General features: G+C 36.9%; 1 protein-coding gene across 1 annotated transcript in view; it reads right to left on the bottom strand.

Moving 5' to 3' along the window:
- Positions 1-20,972, bottom strand: part of LOC128554927 (uncharacterized) — a gene marked incomplete at its 5' end in the record, with an annotated part of 53,541 nt that extends 32,569 nt beyond the window's left edge. Inside the window, 4 exons of the mRNA XM_053536260.1 lie at positions 9,012-9,092; positions 17,072-17,123; positions 18,732-18,880; positions 20,859-20,972. Of these exons, the coding sequence (XP_053392235.1) occupies positions 9,012-9,092; positions 17,072-17,123; positions 18,732-18,880; positions 20,859-20,972 (396 nt within the window). The remainder of the gene's footprint in view (positions 1-9,011; positions 9,093-17,071; positions 17,124-18,731; positions 18,881-20,858) is intronic.
- Between the last annotated feature and the right edge of the window lie 2,150 nt (positions 20,973-23,122).

The raw sequence follows: 23,122 nt of genomic DNA, 5'->3' as shown, positions 1-23,122 counted from the left end.
ACCGAGATCTTATGGTGATACAAGTTGTGTGCAAGTTTGGTTAAAATAAAATCATAAACGAAACCACTATCGTGCAGACACGAAATTGTTGACGCACGGACGGACGCACAGACGGACTGACGACGGGTGATCACAAAAGCTCACCTTGTCACTATGTGACAGGTGAGCTAATAAAAACAAGAGCACTGCAATGCAACGCAAATGCAGAGCAATATACACATAAAACAAAGTCAAATGACCTTTGACCCCTAAGTGTGACCTTGACCTTGAAGTGAGCCATCCGAAACATGTGCTTTGCACGTCCATTTCAATGAGGTGAACATTTGTGTCAGGTTTCTTTGAAATCATTCAAGGGGTTCAAGAGTTACAGAGCGGAAGGGAAATTGCTAACCAACAGACAGACAGACAGACAGACACAGAGGTGATAAAATAATACGTGCCTTCAGGCGTATAAAAAGGAATCGAGATCTTATGGTGATACAAGTTGTGTGCAAGTTTGGTTACAATCAAATCATAAATGAAGCTGCAATTGTGCAGACAAGGTCAAAATAACTAATTTTGGCCTTTTCAGGGGCCATAACTCTGGAACCCATTAAGGAATCTGGCCGGTTCAAGAAAGGAACCAAGATCTTATGGTGACAAAAGTTTTGTGCAAGTTTGATTAAATTCAAATCATGCATGAAGCTGCTATTGTGCAGACAAGGTCAAAATAGTTAATTCTGGCCCTATCAGGGGCCATAACTCTGGAACCCATAAAGGAATCTAGCCAGTTCAAGAAAGGAACCAAGATCTTATGGTGATACAAGTTGAGTGATAGTTTGGTTAAAATCAAATCATTCATGAAGCTGCTATTGTGCAGACTAGGTGAAAATAGATAATTCTGGCCCTTTCAGGGGCCATAACTCTGGAACCCATAATGAAATCTAGCCAGTTCAAGAAAGGAACCAAGATCTTATGGTGATACAAGTTGAGTGAAAGTTTGGTTAAAATCAAATCATAAATGAAGCTGCTATTGTGCAGACAAGGTCAAAATAGCTAATTTTGGCCCTTTCAGGGGCCATAACTCTGGAACCCATTAAGGGATCTGGCCGGTTCAAGAAAGGAACTGAGATCTTATGGTGACAGAAGCTTTGTGCAAGTTTGATTAAATTCAAATTGTAAATGAGGCTGCTATTGTGCAGACAAGGTCAAAATAGCTAATTCTGGCCCTTTCAGGGGCCATCACTCTGGAACCCATAAAGAAATCTAGCCAGTTCAATAAAGGAACCAAGATCTTATGGTGATACAAGTTGAGTGAAAGTTTGGTTAAAATCAAATCATAAATGAAGCTGCTATTGTGCAGACTAGGTGAAAATAGATAATTCTGGCCCTTTCAGGGGCCATAACTCTGGAACCCATAATGGGATCTGGCCAGTTCAAGAAAGGAACCAAGATCTTATGGTGATACAAGTTGTGTGCATGTTTGGTTAAAATAAAATTATAAATGAAACCTCTATCGTGCAGACAAGAAATTGTTGACAGACGCACATAAAACGGACGAAGGGTGATCACAAAAGCTCACCTTGTCACTATGTGACAGGTGGGCTAAAAAACAAGAAAATTAGGAGAGTGGGTCAAGGTAAAGATTATGCAAGATTACTTTTGAAAACTGTAAAAAAATATTACAGGTGGTCCAAATCCTTTTGCTGTAGCTTAGAAAAGAAGAAAGTAGGTCAGTAGGTCACACTGATGGTTTAAAGATCGGCATGCAAAACTATACATGTCATCCAAATTTCAAAGCTGTATCTTAAACAAGAGGGCCTTGATGGCCCTATATCGCTCACCTGAGTAACATTGCTCTTAATGGTACGATCAAGTTTTGACATAGATCACATAGGCATAGACATTAAATATCATCAGGATAAATATTTTCTTGTAACAGTTGGTTTTGACCTAAGGGTCCTGACCTATATTCATTTACATAAAACAAAAGGAGGTAATTTGTCATAAATTCAGTCAAAGTTATCTACCCTGATTGTCCCAGTCCATCTAATGGCATAAATGACATTTCAAATCAGTATCTTCATTTGTTACTGAGATACACCCATTTTAATTTGAAACAAAGGGAGGTAATTTGATATAAAATCAGTCCAAAGTTATCTACCCTGATTGGCTCAGTCCAACTAATGACAATAATGAAATTTCAAATAAGTCCTATAAGTACTTACTGATATAAATCCATTTTGATTACAATCAGGGGAGGTAATCAGATATAAAATAACTCTGGAACCTACGATTGGATCTGACAGATTCGTCATGGAATCCAAGATTTATTGTTGTTGAAGATATTTTGGAAGTTTGTATCAATCAAACCATAAATGAAGTCTCTATATGGCTGCAAGGTCAAAATAGCAAATTTTGGACCTTTAATGGGCCATAACTCTGGAACCAATGAAGGAATCTGGCCAGTTCAAGGAAGGAACCAAGATCTCGTGGTGATACAAGTTGTGTGCAAGTTAGGTTAAAATCAAATCATAAATGAAGCTGCTTTTGTGCAAACAAGGTCAAAATAGCTAATTCTGGCCCTTTCAGGGGCAATAACTCTGGAACCCATTATGGGCTCTGGCCGGTTCAACAAAGGAACCGAGATCTTATGGTGACAGAAGTTTTGTGCAAGTTTGATTAAATTCAAATCATAAATGAAGCTGCTATTGTGCAGACAAGATCAAAATAGCTAATTCTGGCCTTTTCAGGGGCCATAACTCTGGAACCCACAAAGGAATCTCGCCAGTTCAAGAAAGGAACCAAGATCTTATGGTGATACAAGTTGTGTGCTAGTTCGGTTAAAATCAAATCATAAATGAAGCTGCTATTGTGCAAACAAGGTCAAAATAGCTAATTCTGGCCCTTTCAGGGGCCGTAACTCTGGAGCCCATAAAGGAATCTGGCCAGTTCAAAAAAGGAACCAAGATCTTATGGTGATACATGTTGTGTGCAAGTTTGGTAAAAATCAAATCATAAATAAAGCTGCTATTGTGCAGAAAAGGTCAAAATAGCTAATTCTGGCCCTTTCAGGGGCCATACTCTGGAACCCATAAGGGGATCTGGCCAGTTCAAGAAAGGAACCAAGATCTTATGGTGATACAAGTAGTGTGCAGTTTGATTAAAATAAAATCATAAATAAAGCTGCTATTGTGCAGACAAGGTCAAATAGCTAATTCTGGCCCTTTCAGGGGCCATAACTCTGGAACCCATAATGGAATCTAGCCAGTTCAAAAAAGGAACCAAGATCTTATGGTGATACAAGTTGTGTGCAAGTCTGGTAAAAATCAAATCATAAATAAGGCTGCTATTGTGCAGATAAGGTCAAAATAGCTAATTTTGGCCCTTTCAGGGACAATAACTTTGGAACCTATATTGGGATCTGGCAAGTTCAAGAAAGGAACCAAGACCTTATGGTAATACAAGTTGTGTGCAAGTTTGGTTAAAATAAAGTCATAAATGAAACCTCTATCGTGCAGACAAGAAATTGTTGGCGGACGGACGCACGCACAGACGGACTGATGACGGACGACGGACGATGGGTGATAACAAAAGCTCACCTTGTCACTATGTGACAGGTGAGCTAAAAACAAGAAAGTTGGTCAGTTGGTCACATTCAAGGTCACTGAAAATCAGTTTTAAGATCGGTGTGCAAAACTGTACATGTCATCCAAATTTCAAGTATGTATCTTAAAAAACAAATAAGTAGGTGAGTAGGTCAGATTCATGGTCACTGAAAGTCAGTTTTAAGATTGGTGTGCAAAACTGTACATGTCATCCAAATTTCAAGGCTGTATCTTAAACAAGAGGGTCATGATGACCCTGGATCACTCACCTGAGTAATATGAGCTACATGTTTCAAATGTCAAACACTGAAAGCCAGTTTTAAGATCGGTGTGCAAAATTGTATATGTCATTCAAATTTCAAGGCTGTATCTTAAAAAAACAAGAAAGTAGGTCAGTAGGTCAAGGTCACAGTCAAGTGACCCCTAATTACTTGGGGTCATCAGGTAATTATAATTAAACAGTCTAGGGAATATAATCAGATAATTTTTGAAGTATTTTTTCTTACATAACTCATATAAAAACTAAGTGACCCTCGGGGCGGGGCCTCTTTTCACCCCAGGGGCATAATTTGAACAATCTTGTTAGAGAGCCACTAGGCAATGCTACATACCAAATATCAAAAGCCTAGGCCTTGAACTTTCATTCAAGAAGTTTTTTCCTATATAAGTCTATGTAAAATTTGGGACCCCCAGGGCAGGGCCTCTTTTTACCCCAGAGTTAATTTCAATAACTTTGGTAGAGGACCACTAGGCAATGCAACATACCAAATATCAAAAGCCTAGGCCTTGCAGTTTCCGACAAGAAGATTTTTAAAGTTTTTTCCTATATAAGTGTCTGTAATACTTGGGACCCTCGGGGCAGGGCCTCTTTTCATCCCAGAATAATAACTTGAACAATCTTGGTAGAGGACCACAAGGCAATGCTACATACCAAATATCAAAGGCCTAGGTCTTGTGGTTTCAGACAAGAAGATTTTAAAAACAAATTCCTATATAAGTCTATGTAAAACTTGGGACCCGGGGGCAGGGCCTCTTTTCACCCAAGGGGCATAATTTGAACAATTTTGGTAGAGGACCACAAGGCAATGCTACATACCAAATATCAAAGGCCTAGGTCTTGTGGTTTCAGACAAGAAGATTTTTAAAGTTTTTTCCTATACAAGTCTATGTAAAACTTGGGACCCCCGGGGCGGGGCCTCTTTTCACCCCAGGGGCATACTTTGAACAAGCTTTATAGAGGACCATTAGATTATGTCACAAGCCAAATATCGAGGCTTTACGCCTTGTGGTTTTGGACAAGAAGATTTTCAAAGTTTTCCCTACATAAGTCTATGTAAACCATGTGACAACCAGGGCAGGGCCAAATTTGACCCTAGGGGGATAATTTGAACAATCTTGGTAGAGGACCAATAGATAATGCTACAAACCAAAAATAAAAGCCCTATGACCTGTGGTTTTGGACAAGAAGATTTTTAAAGCTTTTCCTTTCGGTTGCCATGGCAACCAGAGTTCTGTATGGAATTCAATTCTTTGAACAATTTTTGAAGAAGACCATCCAAGGAACATCCCTGTGAAGTTTCATCAAAATTGGCCTGGTGGTTTAGGAGGAGATGTTGTTTAAAGGAAAGTGTGGACGGACGGACGGACGCCTGACGGTGAGCAATCACAATAGCTCAACCCAAGCACTTTGTGCTCAGGAGAGCTAAAAACAAGAAAGTAGGTCAGTAGGTCAAGGTTACAGTTAAGTGACCCCTAATTACTTGGGGTCATCAGGTAATTATAATTAAACAGTCTAGGAAATATGATCAGATAATTTTTGAAGTATTTTTTCCTATATAACTCATATAACAAGTGACCCACGGGCTGGGGCCTCTTTTCACCCCAGGGGCATAATTTGAACAGTCTTGTTAGAAACCCACTAGGCAATGCTACATACCAAATATCAAAGTCCTAGGCCTTGAACTTTCAGATGAGAAGATCTTTAATTTTTTTCCCTATATAAGTCTATGTTAAACTTGGTACCCCCAGGGCAGGGCTTGTTTTCACCACAAGGACTTAATTTGAACACTTTTGGTAGAGAAACACTAGGAAAGGCAACATACCAAATATCAAAAGCCTTTGCCTTGCAGTTTCAGACAAGAAGATTTTTAAAGTTTCTTTCCTATATAAGTCTATGTAAAACTTGAGACCCCCCCGGTGGAGGGCCTCTTTTCACCCCAGGGGCATAATTTGAACAATTTTGGTAGAGGACCACAAGGCAATACAAAATACCAAATATCAAAAGCAAAGGCCTTGCAGTTTCAGACAAGAAGATTTTTAAAGTTTTTTCCTATATAAGTCTATGTAAAATTTGAGACCCCCCAGGGCAGGGCCTCTTTTCACCCAAGGGGCATGATTTGAACAATTTTGGTAGAGGACCACAAGGCAATGTTTCATACAAAATATCAAAGGCCTAGCTCTTGTGGTTTTAGACAAGAAGATTTTTAAAGTTTTTTCCTATATAACTCAACTTGGGACCCCTGGGGCAGGGCCTCTTTTCTCCCCAGGGTGAACAGTCTTGATAGAGGACCATAAGATGATGTCATATGCCAAATATCAAGGCTCTACACCTTGAGGTTTTGGACAGGAAGATTTTTAAAGTTTTTCCTTTCAGTTGCCATGACAACCAGAGTTCTGCATGCAATTCAGTTCTTTGAACAATTTTGAAAGGGGGCCACCCAAGGTGTAATTCTGCCCAGTGGTTTTCTAGGAGAAGATTTTTTTAGAAAATGTTGACGGACGGACGATGGACGATACACGACGGGCATTCAGCGGTCACAAAAGCTCACCATGAGCCTTTGGCTCAGGTGAGCTAAAAAAAAAGACCAGTTGTATTTCAATACAATCAGTTTAATTTTCATCACTCTCCCACATTCAGTAGCTTATGATCCAGGTGCCAATGTATTTGCTTTGTATATAAATGAGGTATCTGCCTATGATCATCGAAAGTTTACAAAGGATCTATCTTTTGTGACTGACAGCCAAATATCAAAGCTCTAGATATAACTGCTTCAGAGAAGAAAATTATTAAAGTTTTGAGAGCTGAAAACCTATTTTTAACCATATTGACAGGTCTACATGTTCCATAAAAAGGAACCATTCAAACAACTTTAAAAGAGGCTCACCAAGAGATCTTTGTGTAAAGTTTCAACAAAATCTGGATTTTGAGGAGATGTTGTTTAAAGAAACTGTTGACAACAGACGGACATACCCCGCGGCGGTTTTCTGAAGAAACAGAATATTTTGTTCAATCTTCGTAAAGGTCACCCAAGAAACATTTGTGGAAAAGTGACAACTCCCCTTGGCAGCCGTGTTTTAAGACAAATCAAAATAATTTGAACACTCTCAGTACAAGGTCACACAAGGACCAGGCCCCTGTGACCTTGACCTTTAATAGACTGACCCAAAAATCAATAGGGGTCATCTACTCTGCATGTTCAATCATCCTATGAAGTTTCAAAATTCTGGGTCAAGTGGTTCTCAAGTTACTGACCGGAAATGGTTTTCAATGTTCAGGCCCCTGTGACCTTGACCTTTAACAGAGTGACCCCAAAATCAATAGGGGTCATCTACTTTGCATGTACAATCACCTTATGAAGTTTCAACATTCTGGGTCAAGTGGTACTCAAGTTATTGATCGGAAATGGTTTTCAATGTTCAGGCCCCTGTGACCTTGACCTTTAACGGAGTGACCCCAAAAACAATAGGGGCCATCTACTCTACATGACCAATCATCCTATGAAGTTTCAACATTCCGGGTCAAGTGGTTCTCTAATTATTGATCGGAAATGGTTTTCAATGTTCAGGCCCCTGTGACCTTGACCTTTAATGGAGTGACCCCAAAAACAATAGGGGTCATCTACTCTACATGACCAATCATCCTATAAAGTTTCAACATTCTGGGTCAAGTGGTTCTCTAGTTATTGATCGGAAATGGTTTTCAATGTTCAGGCCTGGACCTTGACCTTTGATGGAGTGACCCCAAAAACAATTGGGGTCGTCTACTCCAGCAGCCCTACAACCCTATGAAGTTTGAAGGTTCTCCAGTTATTGATCGGAAATGAAGTGTGACGTACGGACGGACGGACAGGGCAAAAACAATATGCCTCCCCCAGAGACATAATAATTTATTTGAACAATCTTGGTAGAGGACCATAAGGCAATGCTACATACAAAACATCAAAGGTCTAGGTCTTGTGGTTTCAGGCAAGAAGATTTTTAAAGTTTTTTCCAATACAAGTCTATATAAACCATGTGACCCGGGCCTGGGCGGGGCAATATTTGACCCTTGGGCGATAAATTGAATGAACTTGGTAAAGGACCAATAGATGATGCTACATACCAAATATCAAAGCCCTAGGCCCTGCGGTTTTGGACAAGAAGATTTTCAAAGTTTTTCCCTATATAAGTCTATATTAACCATGTGACCCCTGGGGCGGGGCCATTTCTGACCCTAGGGGGATACTTTGAACAAACTTCATAGAGGACTATTTGATGATGCTACATACTAAATAGCAAAGCGCTAGGCCCTGTGGTTTTCGACAAGAAGATTTTCAAAGTTTTTCCCTATATAAGTCTATGTAAACCATATGACCCCAAGGGCGGGGCCATATTTGACCCTAGGGGGATAATTTGAACTAACTTGGTAGAGGACCATTAGATGATGCCACATACCAAATATCAAAGCCCTAGCTAATGTGGTTTTGGACAAGAAGATTTTTAAAGTTTTTCCTTTCGGTTGCCATGGCAGCCAGATTTCTGCATGGATTTCAATTCTTTGGGCATTTTGATAGGGGGGCACCCAAGGTTGTTTTTGTGACGTTTAGTGTTAATCTGCCCAGTGGTTTTGAAGAAGATGATTTCTGAAATTTACAATATAGCCATATAGGGAAAATAAGTCCCACCCCCTGGCAGCCATGTTTTTTACCGAAACAGAATGGCTTAGGCAATTTTGGTAAAGGGTATCCCAGAGATCATTTCTACAAAATATTTCTGAAACCCGGCTAACAGTTTCTGACAAGAAGATTTTCAAAGTTTTTCCTTTCGGTTGCCATGGCAACCAGAGTTCTGCATGGAATTAAATTCTTTGGGCAATTTTGAAAGGGGGCCACCCAAGGATCATTCCTGTGAAGTTTGGTGTAAATATGCCCAGTGCTTCTGAAGAAGAAGATTTTTTTACAAATTGTTGACACACGACACAACACAAGACGGATGACTGACATCGAGCGGTCACAAAAGCTCACCTTGAGCCTTTGGCTCAGGTGAGCTAAAAATTGTTCATAATATCAGAGTTCTACTGCACCAGTTGTTACATGAAATGTTAAGTTCTTTACATTTTCAAAATCAGGTTTTAATTTGTGTTTGTTGATGTAAATAAAATCATACCTTTACCTGTTTGTTGCTGATTGAAATGAGCCAAGTCACATCCTCCTTGGTCAAGAACAGTCTGTTCACTTTGGATCATGTCTGAAATAACATTACAATTTCAATCTTAAATACAGTTGTTATATTGTTTTCCATAAATTATAATAATCCCAAATAACATATTTCTCACCACCACCTATTCTCCACCTTCTAAGACTTTGTTTCATAAAAAACTTTACCAGCCAAATTTATTAGCTGCGACTGTTTCTTTGTTTACAGTGGAGACAGAATATGTTAGATACCTAATCTCCCAAAGTTATGATACTTGGAAGTTTATATAAATTTCTTTTATGAATCAGTACCATGTTTTCATGAGATTTTTCTTACTTCCAAGAAACCTGCATGTTTTCTTAGCTACTACCATTACCTATCCTTACTTATTAATAAACCAATATTCATTATTTACATATCTTTTGCGCTAAATGTGTATTCCTTAACCAATGTTTCCTACCAAAATTGTGAAGCATATCACACAAAATTATTATACCAAATTGCATGCAATTCCGATGCCTGTCCCAACAACAGTTTTCTTCATTTTCTGAGCATTTTGAAATATTCGGAGATTCAAAGGCTTAGCAGTAAAGTAATACATTGTCATCTTGATAGTTATCATGTAGCAGATGTGACACCTAGGTTCTCTCGAGTTATTGTGCACATGATATAGCTCTTTAGATAATGCACCAACTATTGCCTGTCCTTTACTTTACCCTACCCCTTGTAGTCTAGGTGCCAATTCAGGCAAGTGTGCCAAAAAGTGTGCCTTACAGTCTGCCATGCTGTTTTTGATTCTTGCTACCAGACTTGATTTGTAAGTGTTCTATGTTTGCCATGGTGAAAAGAAACTACAGAAAATTTTAGTGCTGTTTCTTTTTGTTCGCACGAAAATCCCACACAATTGGATTTAGGTTGTAAATTTCCAGCAAGACTCCCTACTGACAACTTTCAAAAGTTGAGATCATGCCAGAGATTCAGTAAGAAACTTAAATAGTATGCTTTTATACCATTTCTGAAGTATGAGGCAATAAATCAAAGAGTTGGACTTGCATGTGAACAACACGGGACAGAAAACTTGTTTTTTTTTTGTTTTTTTTTTCCTTTTGGGCTCCCTATTGGGATAACCCCATTTATTTTTTATAAGGTAAGAACATTTACAAGACAATAACATAGAAGAAGACATTAAATTACCAATTCATACAAACATTGCAATAATAAATTCAGTAATTAAAGATAATAGTTACTTCGCCAGTGAAATAGAACTTGTTCGAAACGAAATGACAAGTAAAATTTGACAAAGTTTCTTTTGTCTAAATGTTTTCAGGCTTACAAATATCTTATCATACATGATTCAGAATTAAGTTTCATTTCAACAATTAACTAGCTAATATTTCAAAGAAAAAAATCACAGTTCAATGACTCTAAAGTAATAACATAAAACATGTCATTAATATAAGTATCAATAAATACAAAACGAAAAGAAAGAAAATACATTAAAAATCAAGATTTGTGGCATGCAATCCAAGATCTTCGTTGTACTTGAAAATCGTTATTTTTCAATGATGATACACTCTGACATATATACAAAATGTTTTTATAATGGTATTTGTATACCACACATATGGTATATGAATGTTGACTTATTTCTTATAATCTTTTGAATTAGAAGAAAAGCTGAAATATTAGAAACATTAAAATTCAACATTATTTTCACTTTGAACATGTTAGTGCTGATTATCAATCAAAAATTCAGATTATCTTACATTAATTTCCTCTTTTACTCTCTTTTTTATTATTCTTTTTCAACAGAACATTTTGTATTTACTATATAATAAACCACTTGTTGGTTTTCATTAGTCGTGTTTTGATACTGTATTTGTTGTCTTACGGTGTTGGTTATTGACATTTTTAAATTCTTAAGTGAAGGGGTTTCTATTTAGCTCTGAATTTATGAAAATTCCGAAATTTCCAAATGTGCCATTTAGCCTCGAATATAAACGTGTTGATTAAATTAACATTATTTGAAGAAAGTCCAAAAGCAATGTCTTTAAACGAAAAAATATTTTTAATATTCAGTATTTTAAATGGTTCTTCTAATATTGTTTGAATATATTTCCAGATTGGTTTTACTTTTTCGCACTCCCAGAATAAATGTATTAATGTTTCCCTGTGAGATTTACACATGTTACAAATACCGTTTGAGAGACGCATCAAACTTAGTTTGTTTTCTGTGAAAATACAATTATGTAAAAATTTCCATTGGAACTGCTTAGCTTTTTTTGTGGAGTAACAGCGGTACAAATTTGACCAAGTGCAATTCCAGTTTATCAAAACGCTTGTAGTTTTAAACTTTTCTTTCCATTTTTGTTCTGTATGAAGGTTTTTTGGTTGATTATGTCATACAAATAAATTTAAAATGTCGCGTGTTTGCAATTTACTAGGCTGAATTACGTTTCCATTTCGCGTACAGACAGTTAAATTTCTTTGAGACAAAATGATATTTCGGTTATTTTGATCATTAACCTGTATTTGGGAACCTAACTTTAAGATATTCCTAAATTCTTTTGGTATGCTGGATTTAAGTTTCATCCACTCTGCAATCCAGTTAGTGGACTTCTTTAATTTTCGAAGAAGCTCTCTTTCTGAAATGAAATTTCTATTTGAAAAATCCCAGACGTCTTTAATTGTAACAATATTACTTTCCAAAAAGGACTTAAAATACAGTGGCTTACTGCGTGATAAAATTTTATGGTTTCCAAATAATTTACAGTTTAAGAGGTCGTCCGATTTTAACGGTTCAAAACATTTGAGAAAAGCACAACAGTTTTTTATTGCTTGCATGTAAAATACATGAACCGGGGTTTTCAAAAGTGATTTATCAAAAAATGAGCATGTACATATAAAATATCTTTGTAATATTCTTTATCTCGTGCAGACAACACAGACTTTCCTATTACATTCCAGTTTTGAACATCTGCATGCAAAATCTTGTATAACATTCTTATATTTAAAGCCATGCTCAGGTCTGATATACTAAAAAGATTGAGACCACCGGAATATTTTTCACGCTTAAGTGTATTTTTTGCAACTAGAGGCTTTTTATTATCCCAAAGAAAATTGAAAGTTAATTGCTCTATTTCTTTTGCGGTTCTTTCAGTATACCGCGTGTTTCTAGTTCGTACATTATAGTTGAAAAAACATAAGTTTTGATGATCAATGATTTTCTGTTAAAAGTGAGATCTCTTGATTTCCAAACTTCTAGACATGATTTAATTTTATTGATTTTTTTCTCCAGATGTCCTCGTTGTCAATGCCGTAGCCATGATGAATGCCAAGCGTTTTAACAAAAGATTTAGTCCAATTTATTTCTATATAGTTTGGAGTTTTGTCTTTTAATCTGCCAACAAATAGACCTGTAGTTTTTTCTTTGTTTAATTTTGCCCCAGACGCGCGTTCATATAGTTTAAGATCTTTGAAAATATGGTACAAAGAGTCTTCATTTTTCGCGAACAATTGCGTGTCATCCACAAACTGGTTTATCTTTGCTTCATGGGTGACGTCATCAAGTACCGGAAGTTGGATGCCTGCTATTCGGTTATTATTTCGTATTTTGCAGGTCATAGGTTCTGCTTGTAGGATATACAAAAAAGGTGCACATGGGCAACCTTGTTTCATTGAACGCGTGATAGTGAAAAAACTTGACGTAAAACCATTACTCTGAATACTCACTTTTGAGTTTTCAAGAAGCATGTTGACCCAGTTTCTGTAGTTTTGACCAAATCCGAATTTTTGTAAACATAAATCAATCCATTTCCATTCGCACCGATCAAACGCTTTGACCTGATCGAGAAAAATGATAAGACCGTCTTGATTTTCATTATCACAATAATTAAATAAATCTTGAATGTATCTATTTGCCTCGTTAATATTTCTGCCCTCTATATACCATTTTTGATCAGAATTGATTAAATATGGTAAAACTGGTTTTAAGCGTTCCGAAAGACATTTTGCCACAATTTTATAATCAACATTAAGTAGGGTTATAGGCCTCCAATTTCTCAAATCTTCCCGCACTCCCTTTTTATACATTAATGATAGTACTCCCTTATATTAGGAGTCGCTTAAAGAGTTGTTTTCTAAAATTTCATCAACAATTTCTTTGAAATCATGCTTTATCAAATACCAAATTTTTTGCTACCAATCAGCTGGAAGTCCGTCAATGCCCGGTAATTTCGATTTTTTGAATTTAAACACTGAATTTTCTAATTCTAATAAATTGATTTTTGATTCAAGTGAACGTTTATCGCTTGTCGTCAATTGATTTCTTATGTTGGAGAGTAGAATATTCGCTGATTCATAATCAATATTTTCAGCTTGAAATAAATGTTTGTAAAATTTTGTTTGAATTCTTAAAATGTTTTCTATACCAAATTCAAATTTTCCTGATTCTGATTTTATTTTCGACCAAAGCTTTTGCTTTCCGTTTCTTTTTTCAAGATTAAAAAAGTAAGCAGAGGATGTCTCATTTTCCTCAATAAATTGTGCCTTTGACCTTATTTTTGCAGCGGTTGTTTGATTTTCATAAAATTGTTTTATTTGAGTCTTTAGATTTTCTATTTCAGGATCATTTGTGTCACTATTTTCTTTTCTGCTTAATAAAAGCTCTAACCTGTTTTCAAGAGTTGAAATATTTGGTTTATTTCGTTTTTGCTCGGAGCAAAAAGCAATTGTTATTGATTTTATCTTACATTTAGTTAAGTCCCACCATCTTCTTTTCGATTTACATACTGCCTTGTCTATTTTCCAAACCGCCCAAAACTCTTCTACTAGAGAAACATAATTAGGATTATCGAGAATACTGGTATTTAGTTTGCAAATACCCGGCCCCCTTTCTACGTCTTCTATGTTTATTTTTAAGGAAATTAGGTCGTGATCCGAAAACATGAAATGTGTAATTTTTGTATTTAATATTTCGTTATTGATAGACTTCGGGGTAAGAAAATAGTCAATACGCGACTTGCTGTTGTTACATACGAATGTATAATCTCTCGTTGACGGATAGCGCCTTCGCCATATGTCTTCTACATCAAGCGAAGAAATTAAATCTGAGAGATCACGTGACCCACAATCTTCGTGCGCGCGCATCGAGCTGATCTTCCGATCTAAACTTGTATTTAAAGTACAGTTGTAGTCACCCGCAATTATATGTGGCATGTCAAACTGCAATAAATTCTCTTTAACAAAGTTAAAAAATATTTTCCTTTCTTTCATGTCATTTGGGGCGTAAACATTTGATATTCTGTACATTTTTTGTGTGTCTAATTCAAACGTGATTGACAAAAATCGACCGTCACTATTATTGTGGGGATTATCTACAGATAGTTTATCTTTTATTAAAACCGATACCCCCTTTGAATAGTTGTTACCGTTATTCCAGTATGATTTACCTCCCCACTGACGCGCCCATTGTTTAGCTTCAAATTCATTTCCACAATGTGTTTCTTGTAAAAGAATTATATCATAGTTCTTTTGTTTTAACCAGTTAAATATTAAGTCCCTTTTCTTTTCATTTCTTAGGCCATTCACATTTATAGAACAAATACTGTATTTTACCGTATTCTGGTTTTGGACGTGTAGCTGACGGCGGAGTTGAGGAGTCACTTTCCCTTACTCTTTTTTTCATGTGCGGCGTTTGGCCAATTAATTCGTCAGACTCCCCCTCAAAGAAAAATGCTTGAAAATTGCAATAAAGCTCCTCAGCCCCCTCATCGGACACGTGCACACCGGATGGATCTCGTGCATCGTACAGAGATTTTTTAATGTTTTGGCCTTCAAAAAATAACTGATCGTTGTCCAAGAAATGACAACCAGGCGTGGAGTTACAGTATTCAAAGACGGCCTTGTTTACAATTTTTGAATCAGAATTCACGGCTTTAGCAAGCATGCTCTTCCCCAGTCTCAGTATGATGCTCGAGAACGCAACTGGAGTGTTTGGCCATTTATTTACAACTTTTTTCAATGCACATTTTGCATGTTCAGTCACAGACTTGACCTTACCACTTTTCATGTCATTTGTACCAAGGTGTATTACCACTGATGCAACTTTTTCATCTTGTTTGAATTTTGTTTTTGCTATTAAAGAATCAACATCGCTTAGTGTTTTTCCTGAAAAGGAAATGTTTTTGATATTGTCATTTTTAACGTGCACTCTTAAAGAATTTGAGTCACCCAGGATTAAATGCACTTTCCGTTTGTCGCATACTTCCTGTGTATTGGTTCCCTGTTTTGAAATTTCTGAAGCAGCTGGTGATGCAGACGACGGTGTATCCTCGGCAGGCGCCGAAGTCGGCTGCTGTTGATCAGTTTCGGTTGCCAGTGACATGTTGATTGTATCACATGTGTCAAGATCCTCGATTGGAGCAAAACGGTTTGAAAGTTCATACGACTGGTGTAATAACGATGTGTTTCCATCGTTCTGCGTCGCTGCTTGGCCCTCGAGAATTTCATCCGTATATTCGCCGTAAATATCTGTTGGACAATTAATTTGAAGGTGACCTTCTTTACCGTAGTAGTGACAAACTTTTTCCCGTGGGCAGTCTTTTTTCACGTGCTCACTTGAGTTACAGTTCCAGCATAACTGTTGTTTTGCAAATATTCTCACTTTAAACTGACCTATATCTTCAGTCAACGGTAATAATGGGGCACAGTTGATAATCTTTAAGTATCGTGTACCATTTTGAACTTGCGTACCCTTGATAAGTCCTTGCACAACGCTACCCATTACTACTTCTCCATATTTAGACAAACAGTTAATTAGTAAAGAATCTGACATTTCATATGGTGCATCTTTAATTGTAACATTTGTAATGATTTTGTCTACGTCAGTTATATTCACAAACCGGTTCTGAAGTCTTAAATCGTCTACGATGAGTGGTTTTTAACCTCAGTGTTTACTAGAGTCAATATGCATTCTCTTTCAGTAATTTGAATAGATTTGATATTTGAAAGTTCAGTTTTCTCTTCCAAAGCTGTAAGAACTTCATTATGTGACAGTTTTTTCAAGTATTTAGTCGAAAATTTGACTGACAAGGGCCTCGTCAAGAGGGTCGCCATCTTGGAATATATTATATATGCAGGGCACAAAAAAAGGATAAAGAAACACTACCCTTGATGTCCAGCAATAATCCAATGTCTATGTATTCCAAAATGTTCAACAAAACATGTAATCCGCAATCACAACTTGAGGAAAACATTGACTGTGGAATTAAAGAAAGCAAATAATTAAATCCCAGTCAGAATTAGCCGTGCGACCATTTTCCAAGCGACCTTGACCTCGACCTTGACAGAAAACTTGTTAAGCGGTTGCAAACTAGTTATGCTGGGATACTCTTAACTGACTAGCCTAACTTGAAAGTATTTTTTGCTTGTTTTTGTTGGGTTTAACCTCACAGTGACACAATTATAGGTCATACTGCCGCTTTCCAGCTTTTGATGGTGGAGGAAGACCCTAGGTGCCCCTCTGTGCATTATTTCATCACAGGCAGGCACCTGGGTAGAACCACTGACCTTCTGTAAGCCAGTTGGAAGGATTCCTCAAATGAACAATTCAATGCCCCCCAAGTGAGGCTTGGACCCGTATTGGTGAGAGGCGATTCGAATTCAGCGACCTTAACAACTCAACCATGGACGCCCCTGGAAGTTTAAGCTCCTCCCTTATTTGACAGAGCTGTGGACTATGTATTTTTTTTTCATTTCCAAATGATGCATACTAATATCATTTCAAGAAAGACAATGCTGATTTCATATTTTTTCTTCAAAGAAAAAAAATATTGAAAACTTTACATGATTACATTCAACCTAAACTGAACACTCATTGAAAGTATTACTGAAAAACCAACCTTCTGTATGCCAGATGAAATAATCATACACAAGCGCAGAAACTACAGGAAAGTGACTGAAAATCAGTGACCTTACCAGCTCGTTCACTGAAACCTCTCTAACAAGTTCAAAATATTGTAGTGTTTTACCTGTATCTTTAATATCCATCTCTGTTTCATCACTAGTTGCTTCAGCAGTTAGCTGAAACAATGAAAAAAATTAATATAATTCAAAAAAGCTGTCTCTGATCTTAAAATTTGTAAATAATCTCAATACCATTAGCAAAATTTCAAAATACCCGGTATGAAAATCTATGATAAGCAAAAACTAGTAATAGTTTGTTAACAAGAGCTGTACGTAAGACAGCCAATGCTCGACTATTCAAATTGTTGTCCCAGAAGCAGAAATATTACCCTAAATGTTAAAATATCTATAGAGTTTCAATCCGGTATCTGCATTTAAGGTTTGGAGATAGTCTAAAAAGAGGCACAATTTGGCCAAAATACAAGTCAGAGTTATGGGACTTGATGCTATCACCTAGTTTTATAATCCTAAGACACATGTGAAGTTTCAATTCAATATCTGCATTAGTTTTGGAGACAGTAACTTGCATGCAAAACTTTAACCAGGATTTTCTTAGTCCAAAAGGGGGCATAATTTACCCAAAATACAAGTCAGAGTTATGGGACTTGATGCTAACACCTAAATTTATAACCCCAAAGACACCTATGATGTTTCAATACAATTTCTGCATTAGTTTTTGAGATAGTAACTTGCACACAAAACTTTTACCAGGATTTTCTAAGTCCAAAAGGGGGCATAATTTGCCCAAAATACATGTAAGAGTTATGGGACTTGACCTAGTGAGGTTGGTAATTTACCTAGAAAAAGAAAAAGTAAGTTTCAAATCTATATGCCTTAAAGTAATAGCTATATGTACTTGCATGCAAAACTTTAACCAGGATTTTCTAAGTCCAAAAGGGGGCATAATTTGGCCAAAATGAATGTCAGAATTATGGGACTTCATGCTATCACCTAGATTTATAACCCCAAAGACATCTGTGATGTTTCAATTCAATATCTGCATTAGTTTTGGAGATAGTAACTTGCATGCAAAACTTTAACCAGGATTTTCTAAGTCTAAAAGGGGGCATAATTTGGCCAAAATACATGTCAGAGTTATGGGACTTGACCTAGTGAGGTTGGTAATTGACCTAGAAAACGGAAAATTAAGTTTCAAAGATATACGCCTTTAAATGATAGCCTTATGTACATGCATGCAAAACTTTAACCAAGGTGTGATGCCGATGCCAGGTCGAGTTGAATAGCTAGACTATTCTTTGAATAGTCGAGCTAAAAACACTTGACATAAGTATTCTTTAGGGAATATGTAGAAATCAAGCTGAGAAAATCTTGTGTTTCTCATTTGGCCATGTTAGGCCAACACTTCCCATTCTTTCAACTTTACTTTTGATTTTTTCCATACAATTACTAATTTTATTAAGTTTATACAGAAAGGATCAACATGAATTAATTTAATTCTTCAATAGAAATACAAGTGTATGACTTTTTGTCAGCCTTTGTCAAACTGAACTGGGGGAAGGTTGCCCTACACCTAGTAACTCTATACAATTAGTTGTAGTTTACAACAGTCTAATGCATCACAGTTACACCGGGGCCAGTATTAATAATGTATTAGTATTTAAAGGTCTCTTTCCCTAAAAAGTTTGATACTAGCCCCTGGTCACAGAAACATCTTTTTTTAAGAAAGTAAAAAGCAAGGATAAATTTTGTAAAATATATACACACATCTTCTATCATGCCAGAAATTTTTCTGGCACCTTTGACAGCTGGCACATTCCTATCCAGATCTCCAAGTAGAAGATTTTCAACTTTTTCAATATTTATTGTCGTGTTTCCAGAGTTGAATGTGCTCTTTTTAACAACCTTGCGATTACCTGGAACAGTATAAATTTTTTAAAATTTATTATATCTAACACTTATATCTATATAACTCATAAATATATAATTCATAAGTCCTGTTAATGTTTAGTAATCTATTATTAAATGCAAGGGTATGTTGCCATTTTTTACCTTCAACAACGAAAGGTGATAAATGATTCAGAAACATACCTTGACCTATTGTATAATATTTGCAGAAGTAAAGGTGAAGGATAGGGGCCACAATGCTGCAACTCTCTATCTTGGTTGAATAGTTTCATATTATAGAAAAACTTCAGATCTGGTAAATGCTGGCAAAGCATGCTTTGAAACATTGGAAAACTAGAAGATACTTTTGTAGAAAAGCGCATGTCTCCCCCAGTGCATAGTAGTAATAGGCAAGAAGTCAAAGGGACAGGAGCGAAAGTCAAAGAGATACTGATGAATGGCTGCAACAGGGATCATCTGCTCGGCATGTCCAATCATCCCACAAAGTTTCAACATTCTGGGCCTAGTGGTTCTCAAGTTATGGTTTGGAAATGGTTTTCCATGTTCTGGCATCTGTGACCTTGACCTTTTATTGAGTGACCCCAAAATCAATAGGGGTCATTAACTCTGCATATCCAATCATCCTATGAAGTTTCAACATTTTGGGTCAAGTGGTTCTTAAGTTATTGATTGGAAAGTGTTTTCCATGTTCAGGCCCCCGTGACCTTGACATTTGCTCGACTTCAAAAACAACAAAAGTCATCTTCTCTATAAGTCCCATCATCTGATGAAGTTTGAAGCTTCTGGGTCAAATGGTCCTCAAGTTATTGATTGGAAACCATTTTTCATGTTCTGGTCCCTGTGACCTTGACTGTTGATCAAATGGCCCAAAAATCAATAGGGTCATCTACTCTGCATGTCCAATCATCCTATGAAGTTTCAACATTCTGGGTCAAGTCGTTCTCAAGTTATTGATCGGAAATGGGTTTCCATGTTCAAGCCCATGTGACCTTGACCTTTGATGTAGAAACCCCAAAAACAATAGGGGTTGTCTACTGGCACTACTATCCTATGAAGTTTGAAGGTTCTAAGTCAAATGGTTCTCCAGTTATTGATTGGAAATGATGTGTGACGAACAGATGGACGGTCGACTTGACAGACGGACGGACAGGGCAAAAACAATATGTCTCCCCCAGTGGTGGTGGGGGACAAATATTTTCTAACGGGTAGTGATGTGTGTTGAGAGGTTAGTGGTGGGATGGGAACAGAGGTATATGAATACATTTAGCTTGCCTATATATGTAGTTCTGGCCCCAACCCACATATTTTCTTTTTTCATTTACCAAAACTTATACTTGTTCCTAGTTAGTCATTGTGTAAACTATGCAATAAACAATAATTTCATTTTGTGCCAAACAACTATCACAGAATCTTATACATTTAAATAGGAATTTGGTATTGTAAGAATTTCAGACAAGACAAGTATTGGCTTGGACATTATTTGCAAACTTACACAAACATATGCATAGACAGGTGCATGCATGTACTGACTAACACACACAAGCACACAGATACATACGTCAGACAATGTAGCACTATAACACCCCACCCCACCCCCACATTTAAAATGGAAGGTGCATAAAAAAATTTGGAAAATATTTTGCTTGTTTTTTCCGATGTTACATTTCAAAATTGGTATTTTCCATTTAAGAAGCATTTTAGGACATTTTTCACCCTCTGTATATTTTATTTGCATGCATTTAGCCATCTTTCAAAACTGGTATGTTTGCAATCACCTGACTTACACAATGACATTTCAGTGACCCAAATTGTTCTTTGGTGTCCCAATTTTATTGATTTTAGTTAAATTGAGGATTACAATCCAGATCCCTATTTTTTTGTCTTCCAATTTTCATGTTTTACTTCCTCACGAAGTATTGTAGCAAGGTAAAGGTAATTAATTCAAATTATGCACTTGATAAACCCACTATCAAGTGGCTGTAATACCCTTTATTGACTCAGAACTGGGTGAAATCTCCATTTTTGTAGTTCCCTGTGCAGCATCTGGGGTCTCATTTACATCCACTTTGCTTTCATCTGTGGTGCTTCGACCACCTGCAACTGCAATTCAAAACAATACTGACTTAATATCACAAACTGACAAATGACCAACTCCTGTCCTTTTATTTGACTACAGTTGCATTATTTGCAACAGACATAACGAATGGACTTCAATTACTGTAAGTCACCCCAGCTGGATCAGCCTAGTAATTGTCTTGGTACATATGACTGGAAACTAAACAAGAGGGTCATTATGACCCTGGATCGCTCACCTGAGTAATATGAGCTACATGTTTCAAATGTCAAAATGATGATAAAATATTAAGAAAGTCAGTAGGTCACATTCATGGTCAATGAAATTCAGTTTTACGATTTGTGTGCAAAACTGTGTATGTCATCAAAATTTCAAGGCTGTATCTTAAAAACAAGAAAGTAGGTCAGTAGGTCAAGGTCACAGTCAAGTGACATCATATTACTTGGGGTCATCAGGTAATTATAATTGAACAGTCTTGGAAAAAGGATCAGATGATTTTTTTTAAGTATTTTTCCTATATAACTCACATAATAACTAAGTGACCCCAGGGCGGGGCCTCTTTTAACCCGAGGGGCATAATTTGAACAATTTTGGTAGAGGACTACTAGACAATGCATCATACCAAATATCAAAAGCCTAGGTCGTATGGTTTCAGACAAGAAGATTTTTAAAGCTTTTTCCTATATAAGTCTATATAAAACTTGTGACCCCCAGGGCAGGACCTCTTTTCACCCAAGGGGTACAATTTGAAAAATTTTGGTTGAGGACCATAAGACAATGCTACAAACCAAATATCAAAGGTCTAAGTGGTGTGGTTTCAGACAAGAAGATTTTTAAACTTTTTTTCCTATATAAGTCTATGTAAAACTTGGGACCCCCAGGGCGGGGCCATATTTGACCCTAGAGGGATAATTTGAACAATCTTGGTAGAGGATCACTAGATGATGCTACAAACCAAATATCAAAGCCCAAGGCCATGTGGTTTTGTATTAGAAGATTTTCAAAGTTTTCCCTATTTAAACCATGTGACCCCTGGGGGATAATTTGAACAATCTTGGTAGAGGACCACTAGATGATGCTACATACCAAATATCAAAGCCCTAGACCATGTGGTTTTGTACAAGAAGATTTTCAAAGTTTTCCCTATATAAGTCTATATAAACCATGTGACCCCGGGGCGGGGCCATATTTGACCCTAGGGGGATAATTTGAACAATTTTGGTAGGAGACCATTAGATGATGCTACACACCAGATATCAAAGCCCTAGGCCCTGCGGTTTTGGACAAGAAGATTTTTGAAGTTTTTCTTTTCGGTTGCCATGGCAATCAGCGTTCTGCATGGAATTAAATTCTTTGAACAATTTTGAAAGGGGGCCACCCAAGGATCATTCCTGTGAAGTTTGGTGTAATTCTACCCAGTGATTTTAAAGAAGAAGATTTTTTTAGAAATTGTTGACGGGCGACGCACGATTGACGACTCCCCGACGGACATCAAGTGGTCACAATAGCTCACCTTGTCACTTCGCTAAAAACCTGCTACCAGATATACAATTACAATTCAAAGCAATATTGAACTGACAAATAAGCATTTTTCATCCTTTAAGTATTTGACCTACAGTTGTAACACACATAAAATACATACAAAATGAACTGTTTTATACACATTAATGGGAAACAGAAACCAAAGAAAACTTGGATGATGAACTATCTCTTCCCAAGGCTTTTGTATTTCTTGTGTCCGTATGGCCAAATACAAAACAGATTTAGTGGAAGATTCTAATGCGACACCCTGTCAAACTGTGGTTAATATTTGTGCCTATTTACTTGAATATCCATCGATGCATCTGATAGTTACAGGTTAGACAAAAATAACATAAACCTTTGACCTCTGTGACCTTGGACTTAAAACTAGGGTCTGGGTCAAGGGAACCAGAAGATGCTTTTTGTAGGAAAGCACATGTCCCCAACAAAGCACAGAAGTAATAGCAAGAAGTCAATAGGGAACAGGAACAAAAGTCAAAGAGAAACTGATGGTTGGCTGCAATAGGGATCATCTACTTGGCATGTCCAATCATCCTGTGAAGTTTCAAAGTTCTGGGTCAAGTAGTTCTCAAGTTATTGATCAGAAACTCTTTTCTATTTTCAGGCCCCTGTGACCTTGACCTTTTGCCAAGTG

Source organism: Mercenaria mercenaria, unplaced genomic scaffold (assembly GCF_021730395.1).
Source record: "Mercenaria mercenaria strain notata unplaced genomic scaffold, MADL_Memer_1 contig_878, whole genome shotgun sequence".
Classification (NCBI taxonomy): domain Eukaryota; kingdom Metazoa; phylum Mollusca; class Bivalvia; order Venerida; family Veneridae; genus Mercenaria; species Mercenaria mercenaria.
Note: the sequence above shows the minus strand (reverse complement) of the source record. Positions and strands in the feature narration are given on the sequence as shown.